Raw genomic sequence first — 18,765 nt, forward strand, 5'->3', positions numbered from 1 at the left:
AACTGTAGCTGAACACCAGCTGATGAGCAGTGAGCCTTTAGAAATAGCACAGTAACAGTGTGGAGCCTTGGCTTGAGAGGGAAGAGAAGACCCCCGTGGCCAAGAGTCACATCCAGTCTGTCTTTAGGTTTCAACATCTGTTTGAACAACTGTTCAAACATCTTGGATCTCAGCCCCTCCCTCCTCACCTCCCGTATGACTTGCTGCAGCTCCTCCTGCTCCACGCTTTTGTGGATGTCATCAACCGAAGGCACGAGAGGGACTTTCTCAAGTTTCTGCTCCATCTCTGGCTTGGAGTCCACAAGCTCCTCAGAGCTTTCCACCTGCTGTCCAGCACCTGCTCTCACCGGGGGAGTTGGTGTTAAGGCAACAGAGGCTCGGTATAGCTTCTTGCTTTGACCCTTAGACTTTCCTGTTAGTTCAGAGGATCCAACACCAGCTTTTCTACCTGCATGACCGGAGCACACTGAAGAGGAATCAGAGTTTCCATGGGAGAATACAGACTCTGTACCCTCTGCTGGGAGAGTCTCCAGTCCAAGATCTCCCAGTCCTAAACCCAGTTCAGACTTCAGAAATGACTGCTCTCGAATAAGTTCAGAGACCTGAGGATTCAGAAAAGAAACAGTCCTGAATAAGCATATTAAAAAGTCACATACAGACACAACTATGCTTTCTTGTTATTTATTCAATCACTTACTCATTCCCTCCATGTAACAAATACAGCTATAAAATAAATATATGCTTTGCCTTTATGATTGCAACAAAGATCATAAAAAGGAATGGGCTTTTTTGAAAGCCAACATAAATACGAATTGTGGCAGTTCCCCAAGCCACTGACTTTTGCAATACGGATGCATCCTGCCAGAGCCATGGACAGAGGCACACGTAAAGGCTTGATTTTGTTTTTCTCTGCTAAAACAAGTCAAGTTTGTTCTTTTCTTTCTGCAGTCTTTGAACTACTTGTTTTCAGTAGTTCAGGAGCTTACACAGGACTCCTAACATAAAATGTACAGAAAAATAAGAAATAATTTTCCCTACAAAACTCACCATGTAGTCATTGTATCAACTAAATACAAACAACATCTCACTTCTACATATTCCTCTTAAAAACAAACAAGGCTTCACAGCTGTTTACATCTATGGTTAATTTTGCTTAAGGGAAAATGCAGCTGTTCTGGACAGAACTACTCAAGTGAGTAAAGTATTTCCAAGATTATGTGTAAAATGAATCTCCTGCAATCTTTTTTTAAGAAATCCCTTCCTGGTTCTTCTTCTTAGTAAAATATACAGCACACAACAATTACTTACTGGTTCAATGACATTCAATGGAGAAGGGCATGATAGATTGTCAGCACTTCTGCTTCCATACATACCCTGAAAAATTAAGTCAAGTTAATGCATTGAGGATTTTTTTAGCACTGTCAGAAGCTAGTACATGAACATGCTATGTCTCAGACAACTTTCTGTAAAAGCAGAAACTTGGAAACAGGAAGCAAAGCTGGTTGGAGAAAGTTTATTTCAGTCATTTTTAAAGCTGACCCTCTTCTATAAAAGGATTTACAAATAAAAAGATATTTATACGGTTCAAAGAATGCAAGTTTGGCTTGGGATCACAGTAATACCATATTTTCCTGTTCTTGGGTTTCAATTTTTTTCCCATGACAAAGTACTGAAAGGAAAATGCAGCTTGTGCCTGTGCTGCTTCTACAGAGGAAGATTGGCTAAGAAAGAGGAATGAAACCCAGGAAGAACATATGATACTTTTCGTCTGTGTTGCTTTTGTTTGGCTGATGACAGAATTGCAGCAGAAAAAAAGAGGAACAGTCTTCTGCTGAATGAAAAAGGCAAGTATATTGCTGTGCCACCAATAAACATATGCAAATGTCTTTTTTATGGCCTCTCTTGTGCTTCTGGGGAGCATCTGTGGGAGCAGAGCTTCTCCCACTGTTTGGTGGGGAGCCACACATTCATCTGAAGGAGCTACAAAAGGCAATGGAGGAAAAAACTGAAGATGACAACTGGATTTCCCTGGGTTTCTGTTCAGTGGATTGGCAGAGCTAGAGGGGAAGCACACTCCATTTTTTGGGACAGAAACACTGTGCATTTCTCATCTCTGCCCTCATTTCACAAGTAAGAAAATCAGTATAGGGAAACTCCAGGAAGACCATCACCATCCCTCAAAGATTTCAGACATGAGCACTACCTACCAAAACTGTGAGAATTCAGGCTCATGATGAGGAAAAAGAAGAAAGCACTGGCAGAAGAGGCCTCAAATATCAGACTTAAAACCCCAGAAGATATATACTGATACGTATTAACACCAAGAAAGTCCCTCTATTCACACACCTTTTCCCCAAGATGAAACATTGACTGAAAACAATAAAATGTGACCCCTGATAATACACACGGCATCATTAGATTCCCCAGATATCATCCCACTGTAGCAGTTTTAACATTTATGAGTTATTAACGTTACACTGAGAAAATATATAATGTTGTTGCAAAAGTAATACTTACTACGTGTGTCTGAGGTCTGTAAGGTGAAGACATGTGCAGACTTCTCAGCTGGTCTTCCAAAGCAAGCAGACGATCTTCTAACTGCATCTCTAACTCCTGTAGCTCCATGCGGACAGACTTCCTCAAGCTCTGTAGCTGATCAGCTTCATATCTATATACCAAGTCCATCACAAAAAGAACAAGGGTATTCACTGCACTCAGCTGCACACCACAAAAGGGGAACCGAGAAGGACAGTCCCGTAACTAAAGGACTTCATATAAGGGAATTCAAAGTGGAACACAGAAAATTCCTCCTTCATAGACAAGTTAGCTGAATGCCTAGATAGAACAAAAGTCTTTCTCCATTTATAGAAAATATATATCACTTCATGGAGAAGACTAAACAACATAGTATAGCACAGAATATTTTCCAAATATCTCAGCTTTAAATGCTTAAATATATGCAAGCAGAAGAAATCGGCATTTATACATACATCTAATCAAATCCAATTTAAAACCAGTAACAACAAAAATCATAGAGCAACGCAGTAATCGTGTATTATTTCTCCTGCATGGTTCTAGATTCCCAAGCAGTCGCAGCTACAATTTGGCAGGACACCATTGTCTAATAAGGCCAACTGATTTCAAACATGTTTACTTTTAAAGTGGTTAGTCAAGAGCTGATTCAACTAAAGTAAATATATAAGCAGTTTTGAAAATTGTTCCAGATCAGCTGTTGCTGCAACTCATGGTGAGCACAAACACACAGATGCAGAATAGGAATGCCATCTGTAGCCTGCCCAGTGGCCGCTCTAAGTTGGAAAAGCAGCTGAATGCTACGATGTTCATTCTGTATTTACATCTACAAATATGGGGGGAGGAATCCAAGCAGAAAATCTTTAAGGCTTTCCCCCTCCTCAGTATCCTATGTTCAAGTAGCCGATGATAAAAATCCTTAAAATCCATAGCTGTAAAATCACTTTAGAGAAAGGATGAAGAAGAAAACCCCATCAATTAATGAGAAACAGAGATTAGAAGAAACCAAGAGAAAACACTCCAGAATGAAGACGTGTAAAGAAGAGAGTAAACAAGTTTTTGGCAAAAACTCAGCTACAACCCTGTTCAAATTGAAACTAATAAGATTTTTTGCTCTGATTTCAGAGGCAGCGGCACGTTTCCTGAAGTACCAGAGTATTTTCTCTCATTTTTTTTTAAAGATCAGTTTACCTTTCGTCTTCTGTCATGTGCTGATAAACCGTTGTCTGTTGACGTAACATAGTCAATTCCAAATCCATCATTTGGGTTCTGAATAAGTTTAGATTTCGCCTTACCACTTGTAGCTCCTGGAAAGTATTCTGGAGGGAGGGGGGAGGGGGTAAGATAATAATGCATTACATGGAAAATTGAATTAAAATAAGTCTGGATCCTATAACCACATTTGCCCAGATGTGCCCTTTGAGTCAAGCAGAACCTCAGCAACTTCAGTATACTACAAAGGCTGCATGTTGTGAATTCACAATAATTCAAGAAAATGTTTTTAGATGTATCGTACAAGCAAACACATGAAAGGATATCCATGTATTTAGATTAATTCCTTTTTAACATTATTTGCAGGATGGAGTCATCTTTTACCTCTTAAGAGCAAAGATAGGGAACTGTCCAAAGTTAGCACAATCTGTGGCACATTTAGGATGTTTCTTTGTGTTTTATTTTGACTAAGTACCACTGCGTGAACAGGGTCACTTACTTCGTAGAGAGGTAGAATGGATGATCTCTGAGTAGTGTAACTGCTGGCAGCTGAAAGATCCTGACCCCTCATCACTGGGTACTAGGGAAGAAACAAGCATTTTGAAATGGGAAAGTCAGCAATCCTCTTTACGAACTCATCTTCCCAAACGCACAGATACTCCGACAGCAGGCACTGTTAAAACACAACCTTGCTGGCATTGCGATTTCTGCTATCTATGTAAATATTCTATCAGGAAAAGGAAACCTTAGAAAATGGCAGTGCCAGCTCTTACCTGAAGCACTAAAACTCTCTAATGCAGATGTGCTGCAGGTGAAAAACCAAATTAATCCTGTGCGACACAGTGAGTAGGAATAAAAGCTGAGTTTTTTCTGCAGCAGGCATGCTACACCTGAAAACTCAGTAGTCTCGATTGTCTTAGCTAACAATAAAAAGAACAACTCGGAAAACAGAACTGAGCAAATTAAAGTGTGCCATTTTCAAATCATGGTTACAGTCGCATTTGTTGCGAGGTTTTTCTCAGTTCTGAGTTTGGAGGTTTTTGTTGATGCTGGTTTTTAATCTCACCACAGTGCCTACATCCAAAGACCCCTGTGTGCTAATGATCTGTCATGAAAACACGAGTGTTGAAGAATTTCTATTTGCGTGTTACATCAACACATGAAGCAATCAGCTAAAATTCAGGGGCTGTTACATGTAGAGACATGGCACAACAAACACCAGTGGAAGCAGCAAAAACATTCACCTTTTCAAATGTGAAAAAGACAGCTTGTCCAATATAATTTTGAAAGAATTCAAAGCACTATTGACACGCCATGGAAAATTTGAAGCATGTCCATTCATCCAGAGGAGTTTTGCTCAAACATGATCACATCAAGGGGATGTTTTTTTTTCCTCTCCCAGTTTTCTCTGTTCCTTGTTCTATCAGGAATTTATCTACTCCTCTTTATTACCTCCTCAAATCAGAATCATACATTTGAAACATCTCAACTGTTTCTTTAGCAGCTGAGTATGCTGCATGCCAAACTTGTGGCTGTAGGAAAAAGCAGCGCCAGGGAACTGTGTGTTGTAAGCAAGATGTTTTTATACAAACTTCTGTAATGAGAAGGACCAAGTCTCTGAAATGGAACTAGTTTAGACAAATTACGCTGGAAGTAGAACAAGCGGGCTAGGAGATATTATTATCCCCTCCGATACTAATTTTGGTTTTTTTTAATTGCACCAGCTTGAGCATGAGTTCCGCACATAATACAGAGACGACTTCTTCAGCAGGTTTAGTTAGCATGGTATAAAAGTGCTGTAGCACACTGTAACCTTAACCATATCAAGGCTGCAATTGGTTCCCAAGAGGAAATTTTACAAAGAAGGTTAAATTCTTCAAATGCTTACTCCCAGGCACACCGTCCACTACCTTGAGCAATGGCTGATGCAAAACACGACTGATCACAGCTTTCCACTCCAGAGCTGTGTCCCAGTACTCAAGCATTCTCCAAGAAGCAAGGCCAGCTGATATAACCAAAGTCAGGATGGACTAGCCTCTAACTTTTGACAAGTAGCAAAATAAAACAAAACAACTGGGGGGTAAAAAAAGCCCACTACAGCCTACCACCTGCAATGGTGCAGGCAGGCATGCATTTGTCCTTGGGTAAAACCCACAGAAATTGTTGAAGCTCTACAACTGAATAGTGTTCATGTATTCATATATAAACAAACAGAGCCTGCTCTGCCCACGTAGCCTCCTGCAGCAGCTTGCAGGCTCCTAAGTTGGAGCTCACCTAACAGAACAGCAGTACAGGGATGGCAGAGGAAGGACAGCTGGCAATCAGGAGGGAAGGAGCAGAAGGTGTGGCAGAAACTAGTAAAAAAAAAAAAGTGCTTGCATTTTAAAGCATTTCTTTTCTGAATTATGAGACAGACAAAATTTCACACACTGTGACAAAACTGGTTCTTAATAAAAGACAGATGACTTCGGGATCATGTTGACTAGCTCCAGAGTTGAACAAGCAAAAGTTTGGCAGGAAACAGCACAGAAATGTAGATGGAACAGACATCATCACTGGCATCATTAGTGAAACCGTGGGACTTGCAATGATAAAAATAATCATCTGGACGAGAAAGTATGTCAAAGACAATAAAGAGGTCAAAGGATTGTCAATATGTATTTTCAAATCTAAAGCTAATGACTATCACCTTAAAATAATATCTGATAAAGAGTACACTGTTCCCTCCCACCCAAGAATAATCACAAGAGTAAAAAAAAAAAAAATTTAAAAAAATCGAAAATCAATCTGGGTCAACTGCAACAAGAAAAAAATAAATGCAAAAATAGTGGAGCACTGGAGAGATGATCATTTGCCACTTTAAACAGAAGCTCCTAAAACAGTAGCAAATCAAACTTGCACAAAATGTCATTTTTTCCTGATCTGCTGTACTATGCAAAGGAATATTCAGATTAACATTTTTGGTTTTGTAAGCCTCTTTGCCCAAGGCAAAAATTTGGCTTCCTCTTACCTGTGAGAGGTTCTGCAGTGAGTTTCTGATGTCATGCAGAACCCTGCGCAGCTGCATCTCCACGGTGGAGGGAGGGTTGATGGGATGGGGTCGGTGAAGAAATCCAGAATGCCTTGGAGAGAAAGGACAGCTGAAGGGGGGAAGCAAGGTGCTGAAGGAAGAGCCGGAGATGCTTGGGACACTGTGGGTGCTCAGGGTCCTCATGTGCTCGCAGAGCGGTCTGTCCTGCCACTCAGCGGGGAGCGAGTGCAGGGAGCATGTCGACTGGGACATGTGTGCCGGCGTGTGCAGCGGGCAGCTCTGTACTCTGGTGGGACTGTGCTCCTCAGACAGTCTGTTGGGCCCAGCCTGGGACCCTTCTTTTTTGGAGGATGAAGGCGCAATGAACAGCGTGGATTTGCACACCGGCTGGCTGGTGGCGGCCTCGCTCTCACTTTTGTCATTCTCAGATACTGGTTTCTCATCTTCCTCCACGCGTGTGTACTTGTAGGTGAAAGAAAGAGGACTGCATAGAGTCTCTTTTCCTGGAGTTAACTGGACATTCACAGAGGACACCACTTTCACTGGATTCAGCAATGCAGTTGGGAGCGACTGAGACCGCCTTAGAGGATAGCCCGATTGAGCAAACCAGAGTCTCTGCTTCCTCAGGAGATCTTTTGACTTAAGCAGAGTGCGTCCAGCCCTGGAATCAGGTGTGCTGATGATCCTCATCTCGGCTCTTTGCAAGGCGATGTGAACCCTGTCCACAGATGATGGGGAGGAGCTGTCACCTTCCAGAGACTCCATCGACTTGAGGATATGGTGCGTGTGGTACTGAGGAAACTCAAACACACTGCCTTCCTCCAGCAGGTCCAATTCTTTTTGCTCACTGGAAAAGTCTTCCTCTTTAGAGCTGACCTCTCCTTGGCCTGTCTGTGATATATGAGATGACTTGCTTTCTCCTTCTTGATCTTGTTCAGTTTCATAGTCAATTTTTCTGTCTTCGCTCCTTCTGTTCTCAGAAGGTACCCCTACCTTTCGTCTCTCTACTTGAGAGATAATATCTTCATCATCATCATCATCATCATCTTCCTCCTCCTCAAACTTATTGAAACAGGACAGTTCCTTGGCTATTGGTGTCTTCTGTTCTTCACTATGTGATGTCACGGTTGTCTCACTGTCACAGCTGTCAGCACTGCTTCCCATGCCCTGCAAAGACTCCTGAACCTAGAAGAGACACGAGCCAGCAAAGGGGTGAACATACTCGAGACTCAACTACTGCCTTCTCAGGGGTCAGCCTAAGAGTCCAAGTCCATATTCCTTGGGCACTGTGGTAGGGAGCAGAATGAATAATACAAAATGCAGTTAGCGTGCATGAAAAACAGTGAAGGAGAACAAAGAATCCATAGCATCAGAGACGTCAGAAGCACATTGAAGTATGGCAGCAAAAGGAAAAGGGTTAAAAAAAAAAATAAGAGCAAACTATTCACATGTTTCTTTGATTTGACAATAAAGTCTTTATTGCCAGAAGAATAGAAGTGACAGCAGAGTAAAAGAGTAAAAAGAGCAAAATGCTAGTATTTTAAGTAGTGATGTGAAAGGGATAGCAGGGTGGGAGTACATGGCATCTCCTGTATATAAAGGTTCACAGTCAGCACTGAAATGAAGGGTGGTATTAGGGAATGCATACAGAGAAGTGAGGAGAACTGCAGACTGTAGTGAAACTAGTGTCACAGGACATCACTAAGAATGGGAAAACCACTCTGCCTGTACACTCAGCCTGATTTAAGTCACAGAATCGTCTGAGACTGGGAATCTCACATTAGGCTGCTAATCTCTACCGAAGACTGCATCCAGTACTATTACCTCATCCTCCCTTTCTTTCTCCTAATACTTCTTCCCCTTTTCATTCTAAATCACAGTTTAAAACACAGCACGTGTATTAGGGAGATGCTAATGTAATAGGTAACAAATGTCAGGAAAAGTATCTATGAGGAAGGGGGGGGAAGAGGAAAAAAAAAAAAATCTATGGATTATGAAGCATATTCCTTGGGCTGGCCTGCCAGACTGGTATATTTACAAGCAGCCAAGACATTTTCATAAGAATAGGTGTTATGAAGTACAGTCTTAAAAGTTTACCATAGTTGAGGCATGAACTAGAAATTTAGAGAAGCTTTTCCCATCTGTAATTTCTGCAGTTCTCACTGCCATTAGGTTACTATGAGATCCTCCTAGAGAGATTACTTATGATGTACTTCAGGTAGTAGTTCTTCCTCCAAACATCTAGAAGAAAATTTCCGTCATGGAGGTCAACTTCATTAGTATGTGCTTAGCATTGCACTCGCTGGCACAGTTACAAATTTGTACGAAAGACTACAGGTTCAGATACTGTTCAAGTCAAAGGTATTAAAAGAACAAAAGACTGTAATGTCTAGGTGAAATCAGGTGTGCTACATGTGTGCATATCTGTGTCTCTACACCTCCATCACATTGTTCACTTACAAGTCAGGCAAGCAAAACTTCAAGAACTTGGATGGAGAATTCTTGCTTCTTTGGTAACATGGATCTCCGCTGCAGAATATCCCATCTTAATGCGAATATCTCCCTTAGAAATCTTTATTTTGGATGTCCAGGATGAAAGGCAATACAGTTCCAGATTTTGAGTTTTCTCCTGAGTTTCAGAGGAATGCTATGGCTGCTAGACTCAATTATTTAACAGTAGATGGCACTAACTTACCATACTATGCTATACACCCTTCTGTATCCCCTTCATCTTCTTTTCACAGGTTCTCTTCACTAGCTGCCAAGTTCTCATTTCCCCTAGTTTCATCATTCACCCGTATTTTCAGAATTTAGCTCAGTAGTTGGTCTGAATAAAGCAGTGAAGGTGGCAGAAGAGAGCCTAGTGACTCCATGGCACAAATCTTGTGCAGTCTCAATAGATCTTTTCAAAACAGCATAACGGAAAGCAGAAAAATCTCATCCCTTTACAGCCAACAAAACTAAACTCCGCCAGTCTTCCAGTGAAGGGGCACTTAGCTGCAACATGGTTTTAATGGACTTTGAATCAGGCTGCAACCAATATAAAGATCAGGAGTGAGCAACTCTACCCTGAGATTCCTTCTAACATGCCTCTCAACTTCAGTGTAGTCCCAGTTTAGTAGAGAGAAGAACCAGTATCTCGAACTATTATGCTTATTACAGAGACTCAGGCTCACGATTTCCTTTATTCACTCTCTCGCTCTTGGAAAGTGTAAGCTGATGTTTAAGGGAGACACAAAGACTAGCACTGTCTTGGCTTTCATTTTGGTATTCCGTTGAAAAACTACTAAACTGGAAAGCACAGGATACCAGTACCAAAATGGAAAAGCCATGTTGATGGATGAGGGTGTGAATCTCTTCCGATTAAGTACCAAACAGCTTTAAAAATATTTGGTGTGCAACAAGGAAAAAAATACTGTAGCATAAAAAAAAAAGTTCAGCAGCTGCAAGCCACAGAAATATTCCTGGTGATACCCAGACTCCCATCTTTGTATTCCTCCGGACTGTGGTTTAGGTCCCTTTCAGCTGACTGATGGCCTTAAGGCCAGGATCCAACTCAAGACTTTTCTCTGGCTGATTGACAGGCCAACCAAATCATGGCTATTACTGTGTGAATGTTTTAGGAGAGGCAAGAGAACACCTCTCCAAAATACCAGGTACACTGCTGAGCAAACGTGTGCATTGAGCAGACACCTAAGCACCATGCTGGAACAAAAGCCTCCCCTAAGAAACGCCGTCTCTGGTCAGTATCACGGCAAGTTCTGGGACTGAGATCAAAGGAACTGGAACAAGAAAGAATGTGGGAGCTCGAGATTGACTAGACATTAGTATAGCTTCACAGTAAAGTTAGTATGAAATTGTTTTTCACTTTCTGTCAGCTGCTAACTAAATAAATAGAAAAATATGCAAAAGAAAATTAGTGGGAAGGCAAAAATGATACAAGAAATGAAATGATCAGCAGAAAAGCTGTATTCTTTCATTACCTTAATCTATACCCACCACAGTCATGAGAGGAACAGACTGCAATTCTAGAGCTTCAGTTGGTGAGAAAAGACACACCAGAAACAGCAAACAGGACATACTGAATTTAGAGCTTATTCCAGGCCCAAGTACACCCAGATTATCCTACCAGAAAGCCTTTAAAATTTTAACACAGTTCTGTGAGGGATTCAATAGGTCTAGCTCTGAAAATTAGAAGTTTTATAGGATCTAGACTGATGGTCATGGTAACAGTCAAACATCAACATCCCTTCCCGGTCCCTACTGTCCCACAGTAATCGATAATACTTCAGCCACAGCATAGGAACCTTACCTGAAGCTGATTAAATGGAGAACAATCTGTGGAGGAGTCCTCAGCGAAGCCACTGCTGTCAGAGTGCTGACTCGCGGTCCGTAACAGCTGATCTGTTTAAAACAAGCAAAACCCAACCGTAACTACTTTACAAATCACATCCTTTCATGCCTAACCACATTCAATACCTGCTTTCCTTTTACATCAAAGTAACATTAAGTGGATAACACAATTCCTTTTGAAATTCCACTTTGAACAACACAAATTGTTTGTTTCAAGCAAACCCTCTTCTTATGCAAAGCCCTACTTGTGAAACTTCGAGCAGCGGTAGAAGAGGAACCATCTTTTACATTTTTCTTTCCTGTACTGTGGAAAAAACCCCACTCTATAGATGTTGCCACTGCTGGAGTTTTTCTTCCACAAAACTGAATCACTGGTTAATTCACATCCAGGCAGTGGAACAGTTGCTTTTGTATTGACACGTAGAGATTCGCCACCCCTCCTGATCATGGAGATAAAGGAGATCACTCGTCTCCTGCCAGCCTACACCATACACCCAGAAGCCCATACACCCAGAACAGCAGCATCACATGAGCAGAGAGGGCGATGCACGAGAACTGCTAGAAACGGTCCTCCACTGGTTTAGCGGACAAATACAAAACATCTCTGACACATCAACGGGCAATCTGCCAAAGCACATTCCCAGCACTCATTTTATACACAAAAGATAAGATCCTCCTGCTTCTTCCTCTCTATTTAGATTAGGTAAGTGTTAAAATAGCCTAAAGAGACTCTAAAATCCTCAGTGCTACCCAGGAGCGGTTTCCTCTGGTGGAAGCACTATAGCCACAAAGCTGCTTTTCAGGGAGAACTCAGCAAGCTCTGCAGTACAGTATTGCATGTATATCGTTCCCTACTACCCACAGGAGGCACTCACCAGGTATGGGATTTACCTTATGGCACCATAAACATTTTGCTTAGTCAGATGGCAGCCTGGGCAGCAACTGTATCTGACCCCTAGTTCTCTGCAGAAGTGTAAAAGGTTGGAGATGGGATGAGACCACAGAGGCCTCTAGCCCCCAGACCCCTGCCTCCTCCTCCTCACCCTGGGGCGAAAGCTCGCTGCTGTCTTCTTGGAGGCTCAACGCAAAATTTTGCCCCACATTCCTGCAACCACTTAACTGTCATCATATAATTAAACCCAGTTCACAGCTCAATGCATTGGAATGCATTATGAAAACTGTTTTGAAACTGCTGGGTATTCAGAACTAATTTTTTTCAGTATTAATTTTGACGAACGTTTCACTAACACAGAAATAAAAGCCTGCACAGGCCCAGAAGCTTGTGAACAACCAGCAGAGGCAAACTGCCCATTAAGATTCTGTATCAGCAATTTCACACAGCTTTTAGGGAGTGCCTTTCAAATTGTGCTGCTGTTCTGTTATCATGGTAGCCACAATATCCTGCAATGATAAACAACTTTTCTACCTCAAGACAGACATCCCCACCCAGCTCTCAATAAAGACAATGGAAATGACTTCCTTGAGAACTGGACGAGCTCTTATTAACTGCCCGATACAATTAATACGGCTGAAGGAGCATGCCATGAACAGGTTGCCACTACAGCTAAGGCTGGTAGGAAGCTGCCACCTCCTCCAAGGTGAACAGTCACCTACTTTGGCCTCCTCTCTGTCCCTTTTCCTATTTGGTGAATTTTAATTTAAAAGGAAAAACCACTACTGGTGAAAGCCTTAGCCACAGGGGAGAGGTATCAACTAGTTCAGATAGAGCAATTCACCAGTGTGTGTGCTGGCATCTGGTTTCATGTGCATGAAGTTTGTTTCTGTTCAAGAAAAATATTGACCTGCCCTTCTATTTCCTTGTCAGTCAATATTTCCTTTTCAGCTATAAAAAAAATTTCCATCTATATATATGTATATATGTCTCCTCAAATCAATTCTAGGCCTCCTCGGAGACACAGTACTAAAGTAAAAATCAGTGGTTTAAATAATTTTCTATAGCATTTGTTATTTACGCACGTGCTTTGACAGCCTTACATTACAGGTACTGTCAGTCAACTGGTCAGTCGAGAGCAGAGGCACTCGTACCTGCCTTGTCGTCTTTATCCATGGCAAGAGACTAGCACAGCATGAACAGATTCAAACTGTCTTGTTTCCACCTAAGGAGACATCCCCTTAATACAGCCATCCCTTGCTTTCTGTGTTGCAGACCTGCTAGGCTGTGGGTTTTTTTAATGTTTTAAAGAAAATCAAAGAAGACTTTTCTTTGTAAGTATGAGTAGTCTTCTACCACACCTTACCCTTGTCTCTTGCAAGTTTTCAGAGTTCTCCACTATACCACTACCACGCAGATGCAGTAAAATTTTTTAAAGAACAGGAATCTCTACTTAAGTAGTGAAATGACAAGATTTGGCTCTGTAAAGACTGGAAATACCAACTAGTCATTGGAATATACTGATAGATAATTGTATCCACCCTCCTTGTCAACTACTGATCCAGATGTACAACCTGGATGTCTCTCAGATTCAAGCAGACAAGGGCAAGGCATGAAAATATTTTAGAAAAAAGCTAAAGAATTACATTCAGATCTTGATTAAAATGACTCCTGACAGTAAAAAGTCTTAAGGGAAGGAGGCTGTGATGAGCTACGGCTCCCCTCTCTTCGCCTTGAATGCGGGAAACTCGGCACCAAAGGCTCGGCTGTAGGGTCTAACCTGGGATCATCCCTCGCCCTGCGTAACCCCACTAAGGCAACTGTACCTTCCACAAAACGGTCACCGCACGATGCTGACCCTGCCGCCCAAAGCTATTATCAACACTATGTAGAGGAAATCTTCTGAACTAGCGGGAGAAGGCTAGAGGCAGCATAACAAGGAAAGTGTGGGAAAAGGAACCAGCCAAGATGAACAAAATCAGAAGGAACAATCAAACTCACGTCCCAGTTAAACAGAGCACAAATGAAAATGCCCCTGGATTATTGTTTTAAGCTGTATAAAAAAAATAAAAATATTTTTAGGCACTGAATACATGCCAGAGAAATGTGGGTATTCAGAAATATATCAAATAAACTGACAAAGTTCTAAACAAGAACAGATGATGAAGAAACAAGTCTGTGGTTTACAAAACATGAGAGCACAGATTTACCAGAGAATCGCTATCAAATAGTGGAATAATTCATCTATTGTAAAATAATATTCAGCCACCAATGGACTGTCAGTCTCACCAATCCAAACAGTCCCATCAGGTACTCGTTTTACACTTTCTGCATCACTCGACTGCTCACACAGAAGAGGAGAAATACGTGGAAACTGCTCACAAAGCTTTAGTAACATCTATGTTATTCTTGTACCTGCAGCGCTTCCAAAGCTCTAATGCACTTTGTATTTCACGCGATTATTAAATTGACATTCCCAACTTAGCTATAAAGTATTCCATTACAAGATGAAATATCTGCTGCCCCTTTTTCCCACATTGATCACACCCTGCACCTCAGCACTGCCAAAACCAGCCCAGCAGGGAGCCCTGCTGCAGAAACTCTTCGGAGTCTCTGGGGATTTCCTCGCTTCTGGACAGATAAGCACAGACTCCCATAAATACTAAATCTGTTCCAAATGTTTTCTTCTCACTCCCCCATCTCCAATCTCCTGTGGAGCTGCACCCACAGAGAGTTATAAATATAATAATACATTAAGGACAGGAAGTGCTGATGATGTGGTTTCTTCACTTTCAAGAACTAAGTTTTCAAATATCAATCACTACTTTTGACTATCAGTGTCAGATGCCTTAAAAGAAAAAGGGTTGTGGCTATTCAAAATTCCACAGAGCCACTGATGTTGACAACCAGACACTCACAAATTACAGTGCCTCGAGAATACTTTGTTCTCTATGCATTGTACCTATATTTGTCTTGTTTGTTGGGAATATTTGGAATAGAAGGTTCTGCTGTATAAATACATCAGGAAGAATTTTGTTTTCCAACTAACAAACTTTCCTTCCAGATAAATTCACAATAAGTTTTTTTTTTTTTATAGTGGACATTTAGCAGCACTGTGTGTTTACAGCACAAAGCAACTGAAGCTTTTCATTCTTCTCTACTGCGCTCCTAAAAAAAAAAAAAAACCCCAAATGCATGAACAAAAATACATTTGAGGTTTGCAGCAACACAAGACAGAATGCTGATTTTGGGCATAATGGCTGAACCAGTTCAGTTCAGTACCATTTGGAAGACATAACCTAAAAAGTACATCAAGCTAGTCAATACAATACAGAATTCTTTGTATCCCCCATAAAGCGTTTAACAAAGACACCACTATAGCAAAGCAATCACTTCCAAGCCACTTTGAAAATCTAAGCTTACCACTTGTAAACAAAGCTAATCTGAAATGAGAAACATGCTTTAATGAGGAGTCTAAGCAGCAGTAGACTCAGTGTTGTTCAAGCATGTCTTAAGTCCTCAGATTATTTCAGTAGGAAAGAGAGTATCTCTTTTTTTTTTTTTTTTTTAATTCAAATACTTCACATCTTATTATAGGCCCTCTTAAAATGCCTTACAAACCGCTGTAAATGTCAGAGAAAGCCTCTGCAGCCCTCTGTGTAGATGAAAAATGACACTGCAAGGTCTACAACAGTCTGTACCGAACAGCACTAACCCTGCTAATTGACACAGAAGTACCCCTACATGAAAAAAAAGTACAAATGTATTCCTTCAGGGGAAGCATTCATCTGGAACAAATTTTTTGTTTATGAGAGCTTATGTACAGTAGAGCCAGCACCACTGAAGGAGGTGGGTCATCATGTATGAGGATCATTAACTGAAACCACATTGCAACAGAAGACCGGTGCTTGAATTTCATGCTGATCCCACCTCAAGACATTGCTAGTCAGAGTGGCATTTCACATTCAGACACAATGGCTAGCATTTTTAATAAGTGACCATTAACTTTGGATGCCTTCAAACTTGGTGAGCAACACTTTAAGAAAACAGGCCTCTACGTTGTCTCATGTTGGACAACTTGAAAAAAAAAAAAAAAGACTACTGTTTTTTAACATTTTGGATAAGTTCTCCTCCCTCTTGGCAATTTTACTGAAACCCATATAGAACAAAGTCCTAAGCTTTCCACCTCTTCCAGGTGAAATAAAATGTTGGCCTCAGACTAACTTTTAGCAAACATGCAGGCTTACCATCAGCACTGACATCATTGTTAGGTAACTCATAGAAAACTCTAGGCAATACTTGTGTGATAACAAAGCGTCACCACTAATCTATGCCAAATGCATTCAGAAATGGGTGGGATATACCAGCTGGGAAACATGAGACAGCACGCCCTGCTTCGGCCATACTGAAGACCTATTGCTAGAACTGCTGGCACCTTTCAGCGGGTACATACAGGACCACCTGACTTTTTTTCCTTACATAGAGGAAGAAAAGGTTAAGATCGCTACTGGGATCAGAAAACAAAGAATTAGCATTTCAGAAGATGAAAAAAAGTATTTTACTCCTCCCTGACTGCAGCTCCTGGGTCCTTTAGTTGCCTTTCTCCAAAAAGCTCTTCCTGAAACAGGCAAACAAGAGACCTGACCTGTAAAGAATGCATCTCTTTACATGTAATCGCATAAAGCATGGAATCATGAACTTTAAAATACAGCCAAGGGAGAAATGCTGGGAACAGTTAGGGATGTAGTTTCTGGCGGTCCTTCTTGGTGGCCTCTGTTTGTAACAGAGGAAGACCAGCGAGTGCAATGCTGTGATGTGCAAAACACTGCTGAACCAGTAGCACAAGTTATCCCTAATGACCAGGCATTAACCTTCAGCGTTTAGTCCAGAGCATTCTTGACCATGTTACCGCAATTCAGCTGGTAGTTCACAAGCCTGTCATTTGTGAAAAGGCAAATAAGACCATCTCTCTTTCTTAAGACAGGTTTTTCTGTCTCTCTTTAGTATCTAGAGATTCTAATCATGTTTCAAGAAATTACATTGCAGCTAAGCATCTCACTAAATCCAGCAACCAACCAGATAGAAAATGGACTTCACTCGCCAATGTTGGGCAAAGTTACAATCACAAAAGGAACTTAAAGATCAGCTTTGTCTCTCTCCCAAGCCATAAAATATATAAATAAGAATTCGAGATGAAAGCACAAACTGAGTCACAAGAGCCAATGGACAGAATTTGCCATGTGAAGGACTACAATTTCCATGTGGGTGCAGAGACAGACACTAGTCTTCTGTGCAGCCAGCTTGCAGACAGAGCAGCAGCACATAGGAAAAAAGCTAGATGTATCATGCAATTTAGGTTTAAAACAATATAATTTTAGTTTAAATGAGTATCTTAAATTACAGGATCTGACAGGGAAAAAAAATCCCATACAATCTGAATTAACATTTCAGTTCCTCTGATAGCATCAACTGTACAAAAGTGAAAACAGCCAGTGAGGTTATAGGGCTGTTATCTTGCCTGTAATTTGGTTGCCATTTTGCAGTAATGTTCTGTGATTTAGCTGAAAAAGAAACCCAGATCTTTTTTATTTCTAAAGAGAAAAGAAACTTTAGAAGTTTTAAATATCTGAATCAGTATTTCAGAGAGGGAAGGACACTCAGCAGCCTGCTGTCTCCTGGGAGTTGAAGTCTACTCACCTTTCCTTGACTTGGTCACAGCCAGCTGGTGAGAAGTTGGAACGTGCGGTAGATCGCCCTCTGTACTCTGGATCTGTCAGGAAGAGGAGATGAAATTTTTTCAGAACAATTGGAATATGTTCCTGTGCTTAAGAATGCCCAAGCTATATACATGGCACATGTGGTGGTTGTTGGGGTTTTTTTCTCCAGACCAACAGCCTATATAGATTGAGGGAGTCAATTGTATCTCCCTGAACAAAAGTCTTACTTCATCAGGTACTCAGCAATGCCCCTGTCGGACAACAGTGATCCTTAGTACAGCACCTCTCACCCACAGCGCAGGGCTCCCCTCCTGTTACATTCATCATGCAAAAAGACCAGCAAATCACATCCTGTGACACTACTGAGAGTTCTCAGTTCCTCTTTGAAGAATGACTGAAATAATTGTGTGAAAATACCTTTGACCACCTTTAGACTACTACTGTCTTTTCCATTCAGCACTCTTGGCCGCTCATTTGAATATAAAGAACAAGGAAAATACATTTAGAAAAATATATCAAGAGATGAGCACATAAGGATTGTCATCGGCTGCCCTACCAAGTATTTCCTCCACAAGGACCCAGACACTGCCAGAACCTACTCCAGACTTCACCAAGCTATTAATTGTGGAAATACTTCTTGTGTCTACCAGTACAAAAAAAGGAAGATAATGTATTCAGAGCCATGCAGATTTCAACTGAGGAACTTAAAACCACATGAAAATTAATCCTATTATTGAATCACTTTGTGAAACACAGCCGTATTAAGAAAGCAGTTCTCAGACAACCGTTCAAACACTGAAAAGAATATGCCTAAAATCTCAACAGGGAGGCCTTTGTTTAGTTCAAAAGCTACAATAGGTTTTCTCTTTTGTGCACTACAGAAAAAATCCTGACGGTTCACATGCAAGTCTACATGCACAAAAACCCGAATCCAACTACCCCTCCAAACCTTCCCTCTAATGGGCTGCCTGCCTCATTTCTAAATTACCAAGCAATGAAATTTTCGTCTCCATTTTTGATCAACTTAA

General features: G+C 41.2%; 1 protein-coding gene across 3 annotated transcripts in view; it reads right to left on the reverse strand.

The window, feature by feature from the left end:
• ITPRID2 (ITPR interacting domain containing 2) overlaps positions 1-18,765 on the reverse strand; it is a 43,324-nt gene that overhangs the window by 7,762 nt on the left and 16,797 nt on the right. For all 3 annotated transcript variants that reach the window (XM_075756500.1, XM_075756499.1, XM_075756501.1), the window contains 8 exons: positions 17,718-17,790; positions 11,088-11,179; positions 6,755-7,960; positions 4,244-4,324; positions 3,724-3,851; positions 2,518-2,668; positions 1,309-1,374; positions 189-602 (listed from right to left, as the gene is read on the reverse strand). In XM_075756500.1, the coding sequence (XP_075612615.1) occupies positions 189-602; positions 1,309-1,374; positions 2,518-2,668; positions 3,724-3,851; positions 4,244-4,324; positions 6,755-7,960; positions 11,088-11,179; positions 17,718-17,790 (2,211 nt within the window). The remainder of the gene's footprint in view (positions 1-188; positions 603-1,308; positions 1,375-2,517; positions 2,669-3,723; positions 3,852-4,243; positions 4,325-6,754; positions 7,961-11,087; positions 11,180-17,717; positions 17,791-18,765) is intronic.

Source organism: Balearica regulorum, chromosome 6 (genome assembly GCF_011004875.1).
Source record: "Balearica regulorum gibbericeps isolate bBalReg1 chromosome 6, bBalReg1.pri, whole genome shotgun sequence".
NCBI classification, from domain to species: domain Eukaryota; kingdom Metazoa; phylum Chordata; class Aves; order Gruiformes; family Gruidae; genus Balearica; species Balearica regulorum.